The sequence below is a fragment of the Lissotriton vulgaris genome, chromosome 5 (assembly GCF_964263255.1).
Source record: "Lissotriton vulgaris chromosome 5, aLisVul1.2, whole genome shotgun sequence".
Taxonomy (NCBI): domain Eukaryota; kingdom Metazoa; phylum Chordata; class Amphibia; order Caudata; family Salamandridae; genus Lissotriton; species Lissotriton vulgaris.
In genome coordinates, this window is record NC_141693.1 from 1,671,492,486 (window position 1) to 1,671,508,491 (window position 16,006).

General features: G+C 46.4%; 1 protein-coding gene across 1 annotated transcript in view; it reads left to right on the plus strand.

Moving 5' to 3' along the window:
* LOC147716928 (cell division cycle protein 27 homolog) overlaps positions 1 to 16,006 on the plus strand; it is a 380,802-nt gene that overhangs the window by 221,348 nt on the left and 143,448 nt on the right. The window contains exon 6 of the mRNA XM_086923797.1: positions 6,710 to 6,864. Coding sequence (XP_086779923.1) covers positions 6,710 to 6,864 — 155 coding nt within the window. The remainder of the gene's footprint in view (positions 1 to 6,709; positions 6,865 to 16,006) is intronic.

Sequence of the window (16,006 nt, forward strand, 5' to 3'; positions counted from 1 at the left end):
TTGGCTTCCCCTCATGTATCACCACGATAGAAGCTACTCTCTGATCATATGGCAATAAGCCGCACTCTCGAGCTTCCAAAAACATATCCCTAATGTAAGGGGCAACTCTGTCTGGTCGGAGCTTGTATAGTTCAATAGGGAGTCTGTTCGGGCCCAATGCTTTACCTGAATTCAAAGAGCGGACCGCCAGGGCCACCTCATCCGCAGTGAGCTGACTATCCATAAATTTGCAATCCTCCTTAGTGAGGCAAGGGAGTTGAATATCCCTCAACAATAGGCAAGAATCCTCCTCAGGTCGCTCTGATACAGAAGTATACACCGTCTGAAAATAGTTCGCAAAACCGTCTACAATTCCCTGGGGATCTATTATGCGTGTTCCTTCTGTGAATCAAGTCCTGACAGGTTTGGAGTCCTTTAGTGCAGCATCTTATCTTGATGATATTGCTTTCTTTAGCTCCACCTGGCAGGATCACCTGATCCACCTTGGGAAGGTTTTACAAGCCCTGCAATCTGCAGGCCTAACTATCAAGGCATCCGAATGCCAGATGTTGCAGGGCACTGTGGTGTACTTGGGCCACCTTGTTGGTGGAGGCCAGGCACAACCCTTACAGCCCAGATTCTAGGCCATCCTGTACTAGACCGCTCCAACAACCCAGGCCCAAGTCAGGGCATTCCTTGGCTTGACTGGGTATTACAGGAGGTTTGTGAAGGGATATGGGTCAATTGTGACTCCCCTCACAGAACCCACCTCCAAGAAGATGCCCAAGAAAATCAACTGGACTCTTAGTTGCCAAAAGGCTTTTAACACCCTAAATGAAGCAATATGCTCAGCACCTATTCTAAAAGCACCAGATAATGCCAAGCAGTTTATAGTGCAGACTGATGCCTCTGAGCCAGGGATAGGAGCTGTCCTATCCCAGACCAATGATGAAGGCTGAGACAAACCTGTTGCTTTTATAAGCAGAATGCTTCCTCCCCTAGGGCAACGTTGGAGTGCCAATAAGAGGGAGGCCTTTGCTGTGGTTTGGTCCCTGAAGAAGTGGAGTATCTACTTGTTTGGAACTCACTTCCTGGTTCAAACTGACCACAGACCTCTCAGATGGCTAATGCAGATGAAAGGGGAAAATCCCAAACTATTGAGATGGTACATCAGCCCAGAACCGCGAATCCTGCACACTCTGCACCCCCCCAAGCCTGGCCTGTGCTGGAGTGAATCAAGACCCTGAGGACGCCCCCCCCCCCCCTCCCTCAGCCATTCTGACTTGGAATCCAGTGCCCAAGGACCCTCTTCGACGACGACGCCTGCAGCCTCAGGACAAGGGACCCCTTCAACCGCGACCAGCAGGGGGTAAGATTTCCCGACCTCAAAAGACACCCCTGCACCCGGCGCCCTACGGCCACCTATGCCCAACTCCGGGGTGCCTACCTATCCTCCAATATCCCAACTTACCCCTCGAAGTGCTGGTCACACCAGAGGATCCTCCGTCCCCGAGCCTGCAGCCTTTGTTCCGTTTTCAAGATCTCCATTGAATAACATTGATTGCCCGACCGCTCAAAAGCACCCTGCACCTAGCCGCCCCAGTGGCCCTGGCAGTGCAACCTTTGTCCTATTCTACTTCCCCATTTGCCCTGAGCAACTGACCAGGAGCCCAGCTCCCACAGCCACGTGGCCTGCTGGCCAGCAGCCACCCACTGAAGGCCCCCTGCCTCACATTGGATAACATTGGGCCTAACTACCTCTGCACCCGGCTGCCCCTGTGCCCCTCAGGGTGAACCAACTGTACCTACCTGACCCTGGGAGACCCCTGAGTCTATGCCCAGAACCTTAACTTCACCAGTGGAGTGCTCCCTGAAAACCGATAACTCACTTTCCTGCCATAGGATAACATTGACTGGTTTGACTCAAAAAATCTTCTAAGTGTGAAGTTTTGAAACTCTAAAATATTCCTATAAAATCAGCCGATTTCCGAAGTACTCACCAGAGGTCAGGAGAGAAGCCAGTACTGTACCTTGTAACCCAGTACTGAACCGCAAAAGTAATCCTAACCGGGTTTACTAGTAACCTGAATTTTCTCCAAAGGAATCCATTGTCTGCTTTTCTATGAAATTTCTTCCAAGTGTCTACTTTTGAAAACTTGAAATATTCCTTAATCGTACCTACTACTGAAACGTAATTACTTACCTGTCTTAAGTAGAGACCTCAGTGCTGGGCCTAGGAGCTCAGTACTGGATTACAAAAGTAACGAAAACGTACTTTACCTGTAACCTCAATTTTCTCCGATTGGATAACATTGCTAGATTTTCACTGAAAAGTTTCTAAGTGTGAACTTTTAAAATACCTTTTTATTCTATAAAAATCATTGCAATAACTAAAACGTTTTTACTAAACTGTTTTCAGCTTAGACCCCAGGCCTGAATTTAGGATACAGTCCTGGAGTTACAAAAGTAATCGATAAAGTAATCGGCTGCATTTATGTAGAAAAACCCATTGAGATCAATGTTAAATTGTGTTTAGAATTTTGTTGCCTACTGCAACCATTGTACCTATTTTGTTTACAAAGTTTATTGCCTCTTTGCAAAGTAATTACATGAGAGTACTCATATCGAGAAAAGTATATTTTGATACCTGCTGGTTCTAAAAATAAAACAACTATATCTTTGGATATGAAAACAATTGGCCTGGAGTTCAGTTCTTGAGTGTGTGAAGCCTTTTGCTGGGTGAGTGTGTCAAACAAATAATTTACACTGTTCTCTGGCACTGCCTTACTGCTCAACCAAGCTAACAATTTAGAGAGTTAGGTCAGACCTGACTTTAACCTCTGTTATACCTCTTGGGATTGTGGACTCTATACACACAGTACCTTACTTTGGACCAGTACATATAGAGCCACTTTCTCACAGTAAGCCATCTGAAACCTAGCATATTGATATTCTCACTGGTGAAACTAACCGGGTTAACATCTGTGGGAAATAGCTGGTGTCCTATTTTCTTCACAAATTTTTCTTTTCACACCACTTCATTTACAATAAAATAAGGTGATTTATAATGAGCAAATATATTGACTGAAACGCCACATATAGATATCTCACATACAGGCTTTCCCTTTAGCGAATTGTCAATGGCATTTAAAACAAAGTTTCCTTGTAAACTTTTTACACAACTGCTCTCATCTGTGTCCCCATCAGTATCATCCTTTTCACCCCACACATATTTAACATTGTTTCTTCTTTGGCACATTTTACTAAACTGACCCACTAAACCACAAATACTACATTTCTATCCTGCTACAGAGCAATAGCTGCTATAGGCCAAGTTTTCTTTGCTATCGCAGCGATAACACCTTCTTTCCTCTAGTTTCCTCTCTCTATACGTTCCTCTGTGGTTGACTCTGACCACGACCCATGGTGTGTTGGTATTGGTTTCCACTTGAGGTCTGTATCTTGAAAACTCCACCAGAATCTTTCTCATATTCTTTAATCACAGTGGCACATCTCCCAGACATTTCAGCTTTTCTCATAATAGCTAAAACATCCCCCAATGGTGCATCCCCATCAACCCATAAACAATATTGGATTAGAGAATTATTATTATAATTCGTGACTAACTGATCGCGTATAAAATAGTCATTAATATCCCCAAATTTACAGTTCTCTGCTCTGTTTCATCACTCCATCCTCATCGCCAATTGTAATAATGAGTGAAACGCTGTATTATATCCAATGCTTTATTCTTGAATAAAGGAGGAAACCGGCGAGAGCCAGGCAGCACGGCTTCCACTCCAGGATTCCGTAACAACTGAAGCCCTGGATTGGAACTTGTGAAGGAATTGCAGGAGCATTCCATGTCTCACTCTGCCCACGCACATTTAAAGATAAATACAATACATCATAGGAAAGTACTATACAGCACATATCCCATCCTCGTCGCCAAAGTATGTTGTAATGAAGAATGGCAGTCCAAGTAGATTTCCATGTTTCTCTATTCAGGCAAGATGTTACGTTACACAGAGAACTCCACCATGAGCAGCCTCACTGCTGCTCAGCCCATCTCCAACTAACACTCACGAACATTCCATTCACCAACATTCTCTCACACAGACACCTCGGCTGAGCAGCAGCAGGTTAACACAGTACTGCAGCTGAGCTCATGGCAAAGTTGCTTTTTTTTTATAATACATATTTCTTCTCACAATCAGACTGCTGTCCACAAAGGATAGGCGTGATGGTGACTTGTTAACCATACTCTGTTCAGCACTATTTTTAGTATAAGCGATCTCTAGTGTACCCGTTTTCAGGAGTGTAGTACCACCCATGTGTTATCATGTAGTTGTGTTGCCATCTGGTGTCAATTTATGTAAGTTATTTCCCCTAAAAAGCACGTTTTACTATGGGTCTGCATTACGGTGTGCCCCCAGTTCTTTCCCACAATGTTGAAACTGAAGTTTTATCTGCATGGCATAGTGGAGCCTGGACCTCTTCCCTTATTTCCATTTGCAATGAGTCACTGTAGGTTTTTGCCGTGACACAGTAATTAAGCATCCTTACTGCTACATCACATGGAAAGACTTAAGACACAGAGCGGGCTCTAGTCCCATTGGTCTCAAAATGTTTATCCATCCTTCTGGGGAGTCTTCAGAATGCTGTTCACCCAACAGCCTATCAGATGTCGTCTCTGCTGGGCTTCATTGCCTTCAGTAAATTCAAAGTGCCTAACCCATGTTTGAACAGGAGTCTGCTGCTGCAGTACCCGGAGGACCAGTGGAGTCAGCTGATATAGCAGATTGGTACAGCATTAGCAGCTTTTTAGTCCTGTCCATAGGGAGCCCCCTTGATCACCTTGAAATTGTAGGAGTCTGCTGTACTATGGAAACTACATACTGGATCAGACTTCTTTGCTTTGAGGTCTTTTGCCAAGAATTCAATGCAAACCATTTGCTCTGTCAAACAGACAATACACCATTGTATTACCTGAAAAAGGAATGGGGAATGAGATTGAACTTCCTATCGTCGGAAGCTCAAACCACTACAGACGGCTAGTATTTCACTATATTCCACCTCCAATTGTGGAGACTTTCAGCAGGTGGTTTCAAGGAAACATGAGTGGGTACTAAATGAGGTGCTTCGTGATCTTTTCTACATCTGGGCCTTTCCTCAAATTTGCCATTGCCGTAAACTGAAAATACCCAGGTTACCCCTAGAGATTCTACCTTCTAAAACTAAGTGATATTTTGAGCAACATTTTTCTACACCTTTAAAGTAAGTGTTCCACAAGAAAAGAGTAGTTATTTTATTTACATTTTCTGTATTGTGAACAAGTTTTAGGGTTATTTTGGAAAGGAATTGTATGAAGTAAACCTATTTACAATTTAGCAGTTCTGAGGCGTAACAAAAAATGCTTCTGATTTTGGTAGTCGAGCAGCCTAAATGTGGGGGACAGTGATGCAAGTTCATAAAGCAGAATGCTCAGTAGAGATGTTTATGTATTTTGGCAGTGTATGTGTTTTATCTGTAGACCAATATTATGTAGAACTCTTTAAGTTGTTGTAAAGGTGTATAGGAGTCACCTGGTTTTCTCCCTAACATGGTTCTGACTGAATATGTATGAATTTCTTCATTTAAACATTTTGAAATGACACCAGTCAAAATCCACATTTACACTTTATCAGTTCTTGGTTGGCAAGGGGACATCTAATGTACATTATATCCGTGCATGAATATAATGCAATTATATTGCAATATAGTTTAGGAAATAAATAAATGGCAAATCTAGTATTGACTGTACATTCTTAAATTTACAGACTATCCACCCCACCTCCCCCCCCCCCACTGATGCCACTGCAAATAAAGTAGGGGATTACAATTCCTCCCGTACTAGGGATAACGATGGCTCAGGGGGAAGACTAAGAGCATACAGGGTTTGTCTCTTCTTTGTTAGAAAGGGAGTCTGTCCACCCTGTCTTGTAGAATTGCTGTCAACAGCCTGGCTGGTAAGGGGTGAAACCCCAAAATCGGCCCCAGGATGCTTTGTTCCGGTCCAGGGAGGACCTGGCCTGACAGGGCTGGACTGTTCCAATGGGGAACAGGGTCAAGACTAATTTGAATATGGCTGGGTTTAGACTGGAATAGCATGGGGAGCAAACAAACAATGGATTTAGGCCCAAATCTCTGTACTGGGGTGAATGTTTGACATTGTTCAACATTCTGTTGGTCAATTGTTCTTTTTGCTTCTTTTCCATGGCGTACAAATTCTGTGTCTTTCATCACCTCATGTCCATTGTGGGGAGATACGAAGCTCACCACCTTTGAGCCACCTGTATCCTAGCTACTAACATTGATTGTTAATAGAAATGTTTTATTAAGAGTCTATAGTCTCCAACTGAGAGATCCCTGCATACACTAGAAGTATAGAAGGCATAGAAATTTCAATGAAATTAGACAATTATAGGGATGTTTTATTATGCAATTCAACACAATCTGTTTTAACGTGCATAGTTTACTGCATTATCCTCTGCTGTCAAAACGCTAAACTATCACTTAGCTCGAGGTCAGAAGACTGTTCTGCTAGTGCAAAGTGGGTTTACTTCTCTGGAAAGAAATACTGTAGTTCTAATTCAAAGAGGAACCTGATTTTCTAAATTTCTGCTTTTGTATTGACAAGGTTTTACAAAGGGTTGTAATGCATAACACTACTTTTTATTTTTTTTTGTAGGCGAGAAACCAGATCCCGAATATACTTTTAAGCTTACATCTTTACAAAACTTTAGCAGCTGTTTGCCGAACACTTGCACAACCTTTGTAAACAACCATACTGTGCCCCACAGACAGTCTGATACAGTGTTAATGGAAACGCCACAGGACACAATTGTAAGTTTCACAGAATTTTATCATCACATTATACTAAATGTCCAATAAACGTGGGTTGTGTGTATGCATGTGTTGATGAATTCCAAAGAATCTATATTGGCCAGTAATGACAGAATATTTATTCCGCTGTTACAGCTGAGCTAAAGCTTTTTTAGTGAGCCTTTTGTGGTACTGCCAATAACGATGACTGAATTGTTGATAGACATGAGATTAAAGTATGTTTGTATTGGGTAGACTCAATCTTCACTCACTGAAACCGATTATAGACTGGTGACCACACCTTGATAAACAGCGCAGGATCCACTCACATATTGGAACGTCCCACCTGGCTGCTGGAATTTGTCAGTTGCTGAGTGATGCACCGTGTCAAATGCTTCCAGAGTAAGAGCCCTTTTGTGGTCTCCAGTGCTCCTACGCCTTTATTTCTTTTGATGAGGCAAACTAATGTCGCTTTTTTAAAAAACTTTTTCCAATAAAGAATGAAGAATGATTTGAGTCACTCTGATGTTGTTGAGACGGTTTATTTAATCAACTTAGTGCTGAATATTAGACCTGGCTGAAGGCAGTGCTGTTCTTTTCCTCTCTGGTTCTTGAAAAAGTTTGTAATCTTCTTCAGCAGTGTATCTATGACAGATTCACATACTTCAGTTATCCAGTCTTCGGGTTCGTAACCCTCGTTAATTAGTTTTAATGTAGTGTACCATTATACTCTCTAACTTTTAATAAACCATACAAGACATACAGCCAGTCCACTTCATTTTTGACCTGAACTTCAACCAGTCGGCCCTCATACCTCTTCCTTAGGCTAAGGCTTCCAACTGCCAGATTTTCTACTGCACGTTCAGAAAGGTACGATGTTCTGGAGCTCTGTTTTCATTTGGCTTTTTAAACATTTTTCACATCGAAGTTCAGTTCCAACAGCTTCTTTTCTTTTTGCTAGAAGTAAGGCCTTGAGATGGTATTGGCTTCATAGAAGACATCCCTGTTGAAAGCTTGGATTCTGATCCTTACACCAACTGCCTGCATCCCAGTCATGACATGAAGTACAACATCTATGAGAATATCCCCTTTAAGACCCAAGACTGAGAGAGAAGATTGACATTGGCAATTCTATTAAAAAGAGCAGAGACATCTAGCTTTAGTAAGCACATACTAATATTAAACTTTGCCAAATTCAAAACTTCAGCTACAGCTCAAAGACACTTTAGCTGCTGCTGTTAAAGGTCCCCTTATGACCCATGTCCTTTAGACATCATGCATTTGGCCCCTGAGATCATTGCTAGTTACCTTGTGATCATCTTTAATAAAATGATCACCACTGTGTTTTTCCCCCCGAGTGAGAAAAAGCATCAGTACTTCCTCTTTTAAAAAAGCCCAGCCTAGATCCTACAGATCCCAGTAGCTATGGTCCCATCTCCAGACTTCTTTCCTGCGAAAATCATCGAAAAAGCCCTAAACGCCCAACTGGCTAGTTTCATGCAACAGCATGATCTGTTAGATCAGACGAGGTTTGGTTTTAGAAGCAGTCATAGCACTGAGACTGCACTTATAACAGCCATGGAGGATTTCAGATGTGTTCCTCGATAATGGAGGACGTGCTGCGCCTATATTGTTAGATCTCTCAGCGGCATTTGACACTGTCAACCATGATCTCCTGATTCACTGCTTGGCTCATATAGGCTTTAGAGGAACTGTTCTCTCTGTTAAAATCCTTTTTGAGTGATGGTGAACAGACAGTGTCTCTAATAGAGTTTGAATCGAAGTCTTTCTCGTTGCCCTGCAGAGTGCCGCAAGGGTCCTTATTGAGCCCAACACTATTTAATGTGTATGTTGTGTCCCTTGCGGAGCTGATCAGGTTGTTTGGTTTCTCCCTGGTATCATATGCCAATGGTTTCCCAGATTGTGGTGGTTTCTAACCCCTCTGACAATGCTGTACACCAACTCCATGATTGCATGGTGGCCCTAGAAGACTGGATGGACAAATGGTCTTAAACTGAATTCCAGCAAGGCAGAAATCCTCCTTTTCGGCAAGGACACCACCTGCTGGACACAAAATCTAGGCCTGCTACCATTTCCTGTTAAAGTCTGAGATCTTAGTGTCTTTGTGAGAAAGTGCCATCTTTCTTGCCTTGGTATGCCCCCACTTTTTCTGACTGCTGATATGCTTTGACTGAGTGTGCCCTGGGCGCCTGCCAACCAGGTACCCAAGGCTTGTGTTCCTTCCCTAAAACTGTGTTTAAACTAAAACCCACTAGGCATCTCTGGCCACCTGTCAGACTCGCTCATCCTTCACGGACTGAGTGGTCGCTCCCTGGGTCCCTGGCTGAAGCCTGGTATCGTAGCGCTGCTGTGCTGAACATTCGCTCTGAAAGTTACTTTTGTTTATAGCCTGCTGTGTGCTTTACATATTGCTTTGTGGAAATAGCGCTCTAGCTCACCAATATCATAGCGCTGCTGTGCTGAACATTCGCTTTGAAAGCTACTTTTGTTTATAGCCTGCTGTGTGCTCTGTCTAGCGCTTTGTGGAATTAGCGCTCTAGCCCTCATTTTACTACTTTCCTATTTTGTTTGCGCATTCACCAACAGCGCTCCGCTCGCTCTGCTCCTCCCCCCGCCTCCATTTTGGTTGTTTGTTGTCGTCCTCGTGTGCCCGACCCGCCTCCCAGCTGAGCCGCCCTCGCCCCTCCCCCTCCACTCTCCATATATGACAGGAGTTCCCGCGCGCAGCGTTCACGCGCAGCGACCGCGCCCAATCCGCGCCGAAGGTGCGCCAAAGGTAAGCCGGTCTACGCCCGTCCGCGCCTGGACCGCGCCCAGCGCCAGACCCCCTGCCCCTCGCGCTGCCCAGCCCTCCCGCATTACCTACGATGCCTCCACCCTCCTAGCCCTCAACCCCGGCCGCTCCCCCAACTGCATCCAAGCCGCTCCTGGACACACCCATGGACCTTTCTCCTGCTACTCCTGCAAATTCAGCGGCACCGACAACATCTCCGCTTCGACCACACCACAGAGTCCCGATCCCAACCATCTACAATGCATCCTTCTCAACACTCGATCGGTCCACAGACACGCCATCGACCTATGGAATCTACTAGACACCATCTCTCCTGACGTCGCCTTCCTAACAGAAACATGGATGAACGCCTCCTCCGCCCCAGACATCACCATTGCCATCCCTGAAGACTATAAGATCACACGCAAGGACCGTACCAGCCACACAGGAGGAGGAATCGCTATCGTCCATAAGAAATCAATCCGCATCTCTACCAGCTCTGACGTCAACCTCGCCAACTCCAAACACCTTCACTTCCAGATCCACATCGACCCCAAGACCACACTCAGAGGCACCCTCCTCTACAGACCACCAGGACCCCGCGCAAAATTCAGTGAAGACATCGCGGACTTCGTCACTCCTCACGCGCTCCCCTCCAAAGAATACATCCTTCTGGGAGACCTCAACTTTCACCTTGAAAAGATAAACGACCGCAACACCACCACCCTCTTGGACAACCTCGCCAACCTTGGACTTAAACAACTAGTCACTTCCCCCACCCACATCGCAGGTCACACACTCGACCCCATCTTCACATCCAGCAATCATGTCTCCTTCAGCCACACTACAGATCTCCTATGGACCGACCACAGCTGCGTTCACTTCACCTACAACAAGCCGAAACCCATCAACCACTCTCAACCTACCCTGCAAAGAAACTGGAAGAAAATTACCACGGACCAAATCTCCGCATCGCTCCTTCGAAACTCCCCAGCCCTCTCTTCTAACGCCAACGAAGCCGCCGCCAACCTCACCCTATGGTTGTCCAACACCGCCGACACCTTAGCTCCACTGAAAAAACGTCAAAGCAAACCTGGCAGCAAGAAGGCCTCATGGTTCAACGACGATCTCAAGAAGTCCAAGAAGCTCTGCCGCTCCCTCGAAAAGGCCTGGAAAAAAGACCCAACCACCAGCACCAAGGACGCCTTCAAAAGCGCCACCCGCACTCACCACCAACTGATCCGAAAAGCCAAGAAAACAGCATTCAAGGATCGACTTGACAACAACGCCCACAACAGCAAGGAACTTTTCAACATCGTCAAGGAATTTTCCAATCCCTCGGCCAACTCCAACGACATCACCCCCTCTCAAACCCTCTGCGACTCCCTAGCCTCTTTTTTCCACAACAAGATTGCAGACATCCTCAACAGCTTTGACAACCAACCCGGAAACCAACCCACCCTACCATCTGCTGAACCTCCTCCCCCAGTGAACACCCTTAACGCTTGGAACCCAATCTCCACTGAGGACACCATCCGCATGATGAACTCCATCCACTCAGGATCCCCCACAGACCCTTGCCCTCACCACATCTTCAACAAAGCAGACTCCGTCATAGCACCGCACCTCCGAGACGTCATCAACTGCTCCTTCAACTCCGCTACCTTCCCTGAAGACTGGAAACACGCTGAACTCACCGCCCTTCTGAAAAAACCAACAGCAGACCCCACCGAACTCAAAAATTACCGCCCCATCTCGCTTCTTCCATTCCCGGCCAAAGTCATCGAGAAAGCCGTCAACAACCAGCTCGCCGCCTTCCTCGAAGCCAACAAATCACTCGACCCCTCACAATCTGGCTTCCGAGCAAAACACAGCACTTAGACCGCCCTCATCGCAGCAACAGACGACATTCGAACTCTACTGGACAATGGAGACACAGTCGCCCTCATCCTCCTCGACCTCTCTGCAGCTTTCGATACAGTCTGCCACAGCACCCTCTTACAACACCTCAATAACATCGGAATTCAAGGAAAAGCACTTGAATGGATCACCTCGTTCCTCACCGGAAGAACCCAGAGAGTCCGCCTTCCTCCATTCAAGTCCGAGGCCTCTGAAGTCATTTGCGGCGTACCACAAGGATCCTCACTCAGCCCCACCCTCTTCAACGTATACATGAGCCCCCTCGCGGCCATCGCACGCCAACACAACCTCAACATCATCTCTTACGCGGACGACACTCAACTGATCCTTTCTCTCACCAATGACCCCAGCACCGCCAAAACTAACCTACACGAAGGAATGAAAGAAGTTGCCGAATGGATGAAACAAAGTCGTCTGAAACTGAACTCAGACAAAACAGAAGTCCTCATCTTAGGTACATCCCCCTCTGCATGGGACGACTCTTGGTGGCCGGAAGCCCTTGGAAAAGCACCCATCCCGACAGACCACGCACGGAACCTTGGCGTCATCCTGGATTCTTCACTCTCAATGAACAGACAAGTCAGCGGCGTATCCTCTTCCTGCTTCAACATTCTTCGCATGCTCAGAAAAACATTTCGCTGGATCCCCTCCGAAACAAGGAAAACAGTCACCCACGCTCTGGTCACGAGCCGGCTGGACTACGGAAACACCCTCTACGCAGGCACCACCGCTAAACTCCAGAAGAAACTCCAACGAATCCAAAACGCCTCAGCCAGGCTCATATTAGACATCCCACGCAACGAACACATCTCTGGTCACCTTAAAGACCTCCACTGGCTACCCGTCAATAAGAGGATCACTTTCCGTCTGCTTACCCACGCACACAAATCACTCTACGACATCGGACCAGATTGCCTCAACTCTCGACTGTCCTTCTACACCCCCTCCCGCCAACTACGTTCTTCCAGCCAAGCCCTCGCCACGATACCTCGCATTAACAAGACCACCATGGGAGGCAGATCCTTTTCATACCTGGCTGCTAAGACATGGAACTCACTCCCCGCTTACCTTCGCCTCACCCAGAACCACCTAGCGTTCAGAAAGCAGCTTAAAACGTGGATATTTGACAAATAATCCTCCTCCCCTCCTAAGCGCCTTGAAACCCGCTGGGTATGTAGTGCGCTATACAAATTTTATGACTTGACTTGACTTGACTGGCTAGTAAATGTTTCCCTAGGTACCCACGGCATGGTGACCAGAGAAGACCCCTAAGGGCTGCAGCACTTATTGTGCCACCCCTAGGGGCCCTGTACCCTGGCACCCACACACTGTCTTTGCAGGCTGAGTGCCTAAGTACAGAACTAAACAAAGAGTCAACATGGCACACAACCCTGTGTTCCATGCCCAAAAACCCACTGCCCTGACATACACCAGTCCCCCCTCTAGCTGGGTGTCCTATGCCAGTGGTGTGGGCACAGGTGCATGAGCTCTGTGCCCCTACAGTGCCCAGGGCCATTCCTGGGCACTGTAAGTGCAGTGATGCCATTAAGAGTATATGGTGCTGGGACGTCGACATTACAAACTCCACAACACCATAATGGCTACACTGAAGACTGACAAGTTTGGTATCAAACTTCTCAGCACATTAAATCTACACTGATGCCATTGTGGGATGTAATGAAAAATGCACCCCAGAGGGCATCTTAGAGATGCCCCCTGAAACCTAACCACAATCCACGTCTGGGCTGAGAGGCTGCCACACAGCAGACATGTTGCTAGATCTCTGGGTGGAGAGCCCCCCGCTCTCCTGGGCCTGCAACAATGCACATCCTGGGTGAGGTGCTAGATCTCTTCCCCCCGGATGGGCATGGGGAACCTTCAAAGGCCTTCCACCTCTGTGAGCTTCTACAGACCATTTGCTGTACCCAGCAACTCACCCCCACCAGTCCTGACCCCCACTTTGGCGGGAAGACTAGGTGGAAAAACTACGTCAGGAATGGAGGTGTGCCAGCCTGTGCCAACCCCACACCTCAGGTGGGGGAGACGAAGCACGACCCCGGGCTCCGGCCATCTTGAAGATGGGGAGCCCTGCCCAATCACAGCTAGGCTCCTGCCCCCCTCCCACAGGAGAGGAGCAGGCTAGGGGGTGTACCCACCCCAGGACAGGGACCTATTGGTCCCTGCCCTTGCCCTACCTGTAACGCCCCTTAATTCAGTATTGAGGGGCTCCCGGATCCTTCCTTCCTCAGATCTCAAAAAGAAGGAAGATCTAGAGGAAGAAGACCCGCCGTGCAGCTGCTAACGACAGGTCGACCACAACTGACTTTGCCCCAGTCCTAGGGACCTGTCGATCCTGGAACCCGCTCCTGCCTAAACCACGGAGACTCCAGCGGACAGCATCCTTGGGACACCCAGAGGACCTGCCTGCCTTGACCCTCTTGAAGATTGGGACTCCCATCAGCAGAGGCTCTGCTGCAACAACCCACCTGTGCTCCAAGATCCAAACTTCACTCTCAAAGTGGTGGTCGCCCCTGAGGAGTCTCCGTCCCTGAGCCTGCAGCCTTTGTTAATCTTTTACCTTTCCCATTGAGTAACATTGAGCCCCCGACGGCTCAAAAACACCCTGCACCCAGCCGCCGGAGTGCCGCTGGCCGTGCCTCCTTTGTCCTATCCTACCGCCCCCTTTGCCCTGAGCAAGTGACTCGGAGCCCAGCTCCCACAGCTATGTTGCCTGCTAGCCAGCAGCCACCAACCGGAGCCCCCTGCACCTCGTTGGATAACATTGGGCCTAACTACCTCTACACCTGGATGCCCCTGTGCCGCTGAGGGTGAACCAACTGTACCTACCTAACCCTGGGGGACCCCTGAGTCTATGCTCAGAACCTTAACTTCACCAGCTGAGTACTCACCTGGAAACCGGTAACACACTTACCTGCCAATGGATAACATTGACTGGTTTGACTCGAAAAATCGTCTGTCTACTTTTGAAAACGTAAAATATTCATATCAAATCAACCGAATTCCAAAGTACTCACTTGTGATCAGGAGAGTAGCCAGGACTGTACATTGTAGCCCAATACTGAACCACAAAAGTAATCCTAACCGGGGTTACTAGTATCTAGTATCCATTGTCTGCTTTTCTATGAAATTTCTTCGGTCTACTTTTGAAAACTAGAAATATTCTTTAAAAATTATACAAAATACTGAAACATAATTACTTACCTGTTTTAAGTTGAGACTCCAGTGCGGGACCTAAGGACCCAGTACTGGATTACAAAAGTAATGAGATCGTACTTTACCTGCAACCTGAATTTTCTCCTATTGGATAACATTTCCAGATTTATGTTGAAAAGTTTCGAAGTGTGTACTTTTAAAATAGCTTTATATTCCTGAAAAATAACTGCAATAACTAAAACGTTTTTACTAAATTGTTTTCAGCTTAGACCCAGGACTGAACCTAGGATCCAGTCCTGGAACTACCAAAGTAATCTACAAAGTAGTCAACTGTGTTTTGATTGAAAAACCCATTGAGCTCAATGATAAATTGTGTGTAGAATTGTGTTGCCTACTGCAACCCCTGTACCTATTGTCTTTACGAAGTTTATTGCCTTTCTGCAAAGTATTCATCTGAGACCTCTCATATTGAGAACATTATATTTTGATGCCTCTTGGTTCTAAAAATAAAACAACTATATCTTTGAAATACAAACAATTGGCTTGGAGTTCAGTCTTTGATTGTGTGAACCCTTTTGCTGACTGAGTGTGTACAGCAAATGCTTCACACTGTCCTCTGGTATTGCCTTACTGCTCGACCAAGCTACCACTTTAGAGATTACGGTCACACCTGGCTTTAACCTCTGTTATACCACTGGGGTTTGTAGACTATATACACACTGTACCTTACTTTGGACCAGTACATATAAAGCCACTTTCTCACAATAAGCCATCTGAAATTAAGTTAGCCCTATGGGTACTTCACTGGTCCCGGACAAACAATGAGTCCATTTCAAAGCTCTACTTATCACTTTTAGGGCTTTGCATGATCTTGGCCCAACTTATCTCAATGACGAGCTTAAATGGTAAATCCCATAGAGGCCCTTCCATTCAAGTGTGGCAAGAAATATTATGATTCCTAGGTTCAAGCACGTCTCTTCGGGCGGCAGAAGTTTCGTGACCAGGGCTTCAGAAGTTTGGAACTCCATGCCACTGTATAGTAAATCTCAGACAAACTTGCTTTCTTTTTCTAAGTTATTGAAGACCTGGCTCTTCCTCTATTAATTCAGCGTGCAAGCTCCGATACTCAGTAGTGCCTAGACTCCTCCAGGTAATTGTTTTCGCTCTATAAAATGATTTATTATAACATTTGTGAGTATACTTGCAACGTTTGCACCAAGACCTCACTCGACTGCGACCTGCCCGGTAGAACACAGACTTCAAAAGAACCCCCTG